The sequence below is a fragment of the Cornus florida genome, unplaced genomic scaffold (genome assembly GCF_030987335.1).
Source record: "Cornus florida cultivar Cherokee Brave unplaced genomic scaffold, ASM3098733v1 CherokeeBrave_3.0.0_Hap2_Chr06, whole genome shotgun sequence".
Taxonomy (NCBI): Eukaryota; Viridiplantae; Streptophyta; class Magnoliopsida; order Cornales; family Cornaceae; genus Cornus; species Cornus florida.
In genome coordinates, this window is record NW_026775576.1 from 30,060,209 (window position 1) to 30,065,817 (window position 5,609).

The 5,609-nt window shown below is 33.4% G+C and overlaps 1 protein-coding gene across 1 annotated transcript; it reads left to right on the forward strand.

The window, feature by feature from the left end:
• Positions 1-3,721: 3,721 nt before the first annotated feature.
• Positions 3,722-4,959, forward strand: LOC132313911 (uncharacterized). The gene is made up of 2 exons (XM_059812845.1): positions 3,722-3,803; positions 3,974-4,959. Exons 1-2 carry the CDS (start codon positions 3,722-3,724, stop codon positions 4,957-4,959), a joined length of 1,068 nt encoding a protein of 355 aa, XP_059668828.1.
• Positions 4,960-5,609: the final 650 nt, after the last annotated feature.

Here is a 5,609-nt window from a genome sequence, read left to right on the forward strand (position 1 = left end):
ATAAATTCTCATTCCCCATCCCTTGTAATTTTTTTCATCCCCATCCCCGCCCACGCCCTCCATTCCCCATCCCGCCCCGTAATCCCCATCCCCGTTTAATATACACTATAATTTTTTTAACAAATAATTTTTCTTATTTTCAGAAGTATATTTATATATATTTAATATAATTTAGTAATATATCATAATATATAAAGGTATTTTAATAAATGTACACCCCAAACAACGGGGCGGGACGGGTTTACCCTATCCCCGTCCCCGCCCCCGTTCCTGCTTGGGTTTTCAAAAATTTCCCCCATCCCCATCCACGTTTGTATAAAAGGGTCCCCAAACCCGCCCTAAACGGGACAAGGACGGGGATTGGGGGATATTGTGTAGACTGGCCGACACATGTAGCAACTATATATATATATATATATATATATATATATATATATATATATATGTATGTATGTATGTATGTCATACAGATTTGAGTTTATGCATAACCTATAATTGTGAAAAAAGAAAAAGAAAAAAAAACAATTATAATTCATTGATTCATTCTGAGCCACTAAAATGTATGACGCATCTTTAATAATCGCAACAGCTCACTTATGCCCTTCAAAATTGAATAATTGTACTTGTGGGGGCAAACTGAATAAAAGATTACCATCACTAGGTCCATTAACGCAAATAATGGTGGAAAATTCTAGGTGATATGAAATATTTTGGATTAATTATAACAAAACTCTTTGAAATTTTACGAAAACAATTTTTTTGAAAATAACTTCACCATGCCCTTTTGCAATCACTATTTAAGGCTATGATAGTGCATTTTTAATTGAGAAAACTACCAAAGATACTATCATTGAGAAATAAACAAAAGGCATTGATTTGGGGAAATAAAAAAATAATTTTTCTTTAAGCATGAATTCTCATCTCAACTTTAACAATTAGCTGTGTTCATTAGTAAACTTGTCTTTAAGCATGAGTAGTCATCTCAACTTTAATGAGCTGTGTTCATTAGTAAACCTGGGAGATATGTTGAAAAGAAGGCATCCGATGCATAATTCAAGAATATTATATATAGATAGAGAGATTGATTATGTTCATACTTAATAATCTTATTGGCCTTTTTTTATTTTTAATTATTTATTATTAGTATTATTTTTTGAATTCATGCTTTTTAGTAGACATATTCAATAATATAAATAAAAATGTGTCACAAAATAATTTAAATAAAAAAATAATGAAACCTAACCTTAGAAAAATCCGGTCCAATGCTAAAAAAATATAAAGTATTTCAATCATTTTATTTCTGTTTTATAACTTTCAACAAGCTTATGGCACTTCAATTCCCACCCCCGCCCTCCATTCCCCATCCCCGTTTAATATACACTATAATTTTTTTTAACAAATATTTTTTCTTACTTTCAGAAGTATGTTTATATATACTTAATATAATTTAGTAATATATCTAATTTATAAAGGTATTTTAGTAAATGTGCACCCTAAAACAGCGGGACGAGGCGGGTTTACCATATCCCTGTCCCCACTGAGTTTTTAAAAATTACCCCCATTCCCATGCCTTTTGCATAAAAGGGTCCCTAAACCTGCCCAAAACGGGGCAAGGCGGGACGGGATTGGTAGATATTGTGTGGACTGGCCGACACATGCAGCAACTATATATATATATATATATATATATATATATATATATATATATATATATATATATGTATATGTATGTCATACAAATTTGAGTTTATGCATAAACTGAAGACACCTATAATTCATTCTGAGCCACTAAAATGTGTTGTATCTTTAATAATGGCAACAGCTCACTTATGTCCTCCAAAGTTGAATAATTGTACTTGTGGGGGCAAACTGAATAAAAGATCCCATCATTAGGTCCACTAACGCAAATTATGGTGGAAAATTCTAGGCGATATGATATATTTTGGATTAATTTGAAATTTTACGGAAACAATTTTTTTGAAAATAACTTCACCATGGCCTTTCGCAATCACTATTTTAGGCTATGATAGTGCATTCTTAATTGAGAAAACTACCAAAGATAGAGAGGGTCAGAGGGGTGGTTGTTATTATATCAGTGGGGTTATCTTTTGGTGGATTTGGAAAGTAGTTGTCAGTCCATTGTCAATTTCAATCCTGCTGTTTCCCTTACCTCTACTGTTCTTGATGATATCCAAGTTTTGTTGAAACAAAATTTGGCATTAGTTTTGGCTTGGGCTCCGAGGTCCTGTAATAAGGTGGCTCACCAACGGAGTAAATGGGCTTTAACTAAAAATTGTACTGATCTGCATTGACAGATTTGGCCTCCATGGCTTTCTGATGTAATCTTGGAGGATTTATCCTCTCTTGTTTCCTAACATAGTTTCTGCTTCTCGAAAAAAATAAATAAATAAATAAAAATCTACCAAAGATACCATCATTGAGAAACAAACAAGAAACAAACAAAAGGCATTGACTTGGGTAAATAAAAAACACTACTTTTCTTTAAGCATGAATTTTCATCTCAACTTTAAGGGTAATGTGCTAAAAAAAAAAAAAACCCTCAACTTTACTCTCCCCCAAGTAACCCCCTTAAACTAAGTAATGCCCCCTAACTATTCAAGTTGTGCAATTTAAGGACAAAATTAGAAGTGACGGGCATGAGCTTATCGGAAATATTAAATTACCAAATTGACCTTAATTAAAAGGACGTGGTTTGAATGTTATTGTCTATTTCATTGCTGACTTGTCAAGTAAAATCTCAACAACCAATGATATCATGACAACTCACCACCTTATCAACAAGCTTCACCCATCCTTATCTTTTTAGCGTCAAATAAGTTGTTCAGTACACATCTTAGCGCCAAAACAAATCAGACCCACTCTCTTACTACGAGATTGACCTCTGAAACACAATCTGTAGTTTCAATAGCTCCTTCCATTGTAACATCGGTACTGGACGATCACTCCTCGAGCTGTGTCACGCAACTAATCAACTAAATAATTGTAAATTGTTTGTTATATATTCTGGTCTGTAATCAAAGTATTGTCTCTATATAAATGGTTTTATTTTTTGATTTTGGTTTGTAATCAAAGCATTATTTCTCTATAAATGGTTTGATTTTTTATTTTGTTCTCTAATCAAAGCACTATGTTTCTATAAACTGGATACTTTGTTGTGGTATAACAAACATATTGGTGGTTGAGAAACTTGAAAATGCGGTTCAAAGAAGTTTGCTAAAAAGCAAATCATTTAATGTGTTGAAATAAAGGTGGTTAAGATGATTTTTTTTGTGCTCATGATTTTTGTCAGTTGTATAATATCTTGTCAGTTTTGTTAGATTCCATTGACTTACTTTGTTTGTGGTCCCTTCCTATGCTACTTACTTGTAGTTTTGCTTACAACTATACTGTTCAGTCTTTTAATTCTTTTTTGTGTTTAATAGACAAGCATGAATACTGAACATTGTATAATTTTTTCTCTCCTACTTTATATTGAAGCATTAAAACTGTGCATTGCCCCTATTGTTTATGTCTATTCATTGCCCCTATTGCTTGACATTACCACCATATTTGACTTGATCACTAATAGAACCATGTATTATTTTAGATGGATATATCATACACTGTTGGGTTGCACCATGGGGGTGTGTTTGAGAAAGGACCCCATATGGCATACTTAGGAGGAAAGGTAACATATTAGGACAATTTGGATCCAGAAAAAATGTCATATATTGAAGTGCAAGATATGGCAAAGAAAATTGGTTATGAGACTATTACTGAGGCTTATTACAAAATGCCCAATGGTGAGGGATTCAAATAATTGAAGTCTGACCTACATGTAATTAACATGTTTTCTATTCTTGCGCCATGCAAGGAAGTCAAGGAAATCCATATCTATATTGTTGCACCATAGTTGATAGGGGAGTTACAAAACCTTGAAGAAACAAATAATGATGAACAGATTGATGCATAGAATTTGCTGAAGTGGCGTCTGATGATGAGTTTGATGAAGCATACTTGGATTTTACTGAAGTGGGGTCTGCATATGGTCCTACTGATGAGTTGAGAAGCCTACCTAGTTCAGATGATGATGAGAATGAGGATATTGTTATTCAATCTATCCCGAACAACCAAGAATTCTCGCCTTCAAGGGATTTGGGTATTAAAGAACTAGAAATTGGCATGAGGTTTGCATCAACTGCAGATTTTAGCCTTGCACTTGGGGATTTTGTAATCAAGGAAAAGATGGATATTGAATTCACAAGAAATGATGGTGATAGAGTGTCTGCAGTGTGCAAGCAAGGTTGTGGTTGGAAGATACATGCAAGTAAACCAAGTAATGAGCAGTGTTTAAGAATTAAGAGATTCAGCAAAGAGCATAAAAATTGCTTGTGGACTCATAGTCGTAAGCAAGCCACATCTTCTTATCTAGCAAACAAATACTTGGAGCAAGTTAGATTAAACCCAACCATGGGCAATGTGGCACTTCAAAGTACTATTGCAACTAAGTTGGACATTGATGTGTCTACGTACAAAATGCATACGGCAAAGAAAAGGGTATTAGGCATTATTGAGGGTGATGAAGCTGAGCAATATGCAAAGTTGAGGGACTACTGTGCATTGATCCAAAGAACCAATCCTGGAAGTCGTGCAACAATTGGTGTTGATCCCATGTCTTATGATAATGAAATTAAGACTTTTCAAAGGAATTTTATTTGTTATACTGCAATGAAGAAGGGATTTAGAGATGGTTGTACACCATTCCTTGGAGTTGATGGGTGTTTTCTAAAGGGAGCATATGGTGGTCACCTTCTTTCTGCTGTGGCATGTGATGGGAATGACCAAATGTTCCCTGTTGAATTTGCAGTTGTAGAGGCTGAAACAAAAGACTCTTGGGCTTGGTTCATGACAGAGTTAATGGAGGATGTGGGACCTCACTTTGACATCACCTTCATGTGAGATAGACAGAAAGTAAGTAGCTTTATTTATTTATGTTCAGTTTTCAGTTGGAAATTATTTATTTCAGTATTTCAAATCTGTTTTAAATCGTTACTTGTTTTTCATTTCAGTTTAGCACTTTACCAATATAAGTCTGTTCTAAGTTAGTAGTTTTATTTCATTTCAGTTTTGCACTTGACTGAAGTTGAAGTGTTTTAAGTTAGTAGTTTTATTTAATTTCATTTTTGCACTTTACTGACTTTTTAGTGTTTTAAGTATGTTTTAAGTCAGTAGTTTTATTTCAATTAAGTTCACTTTAGTTGCAATTCTAGAAGTCAGTAGTTTTATTCCAGTTAATATTGCAGTTCACTATAGTTGCAACTATATTTAATTTCAGTTTTCCACTTTACTAATTTTGTGGTGTTTTAAGTTAGTAGTTTTATTTCAGTTCAGTTCACTTTAGTTGCACGCAATTTTGTTTCATTTTACACTTCAACCAAAGTGAACTGAACTGAAATATTGCAGTTCACTTTAGTAGCAATTATATTTAATTTCAGTTTTCCACTTTACTAATTTTTTGGTGTTTTAAGTTAGTAGTTTTATTTCAGTTCAGTTCACTTTAGTTGCACACAATTTTATTTCATTTTACACTCTACTTCACTTGGTATTAA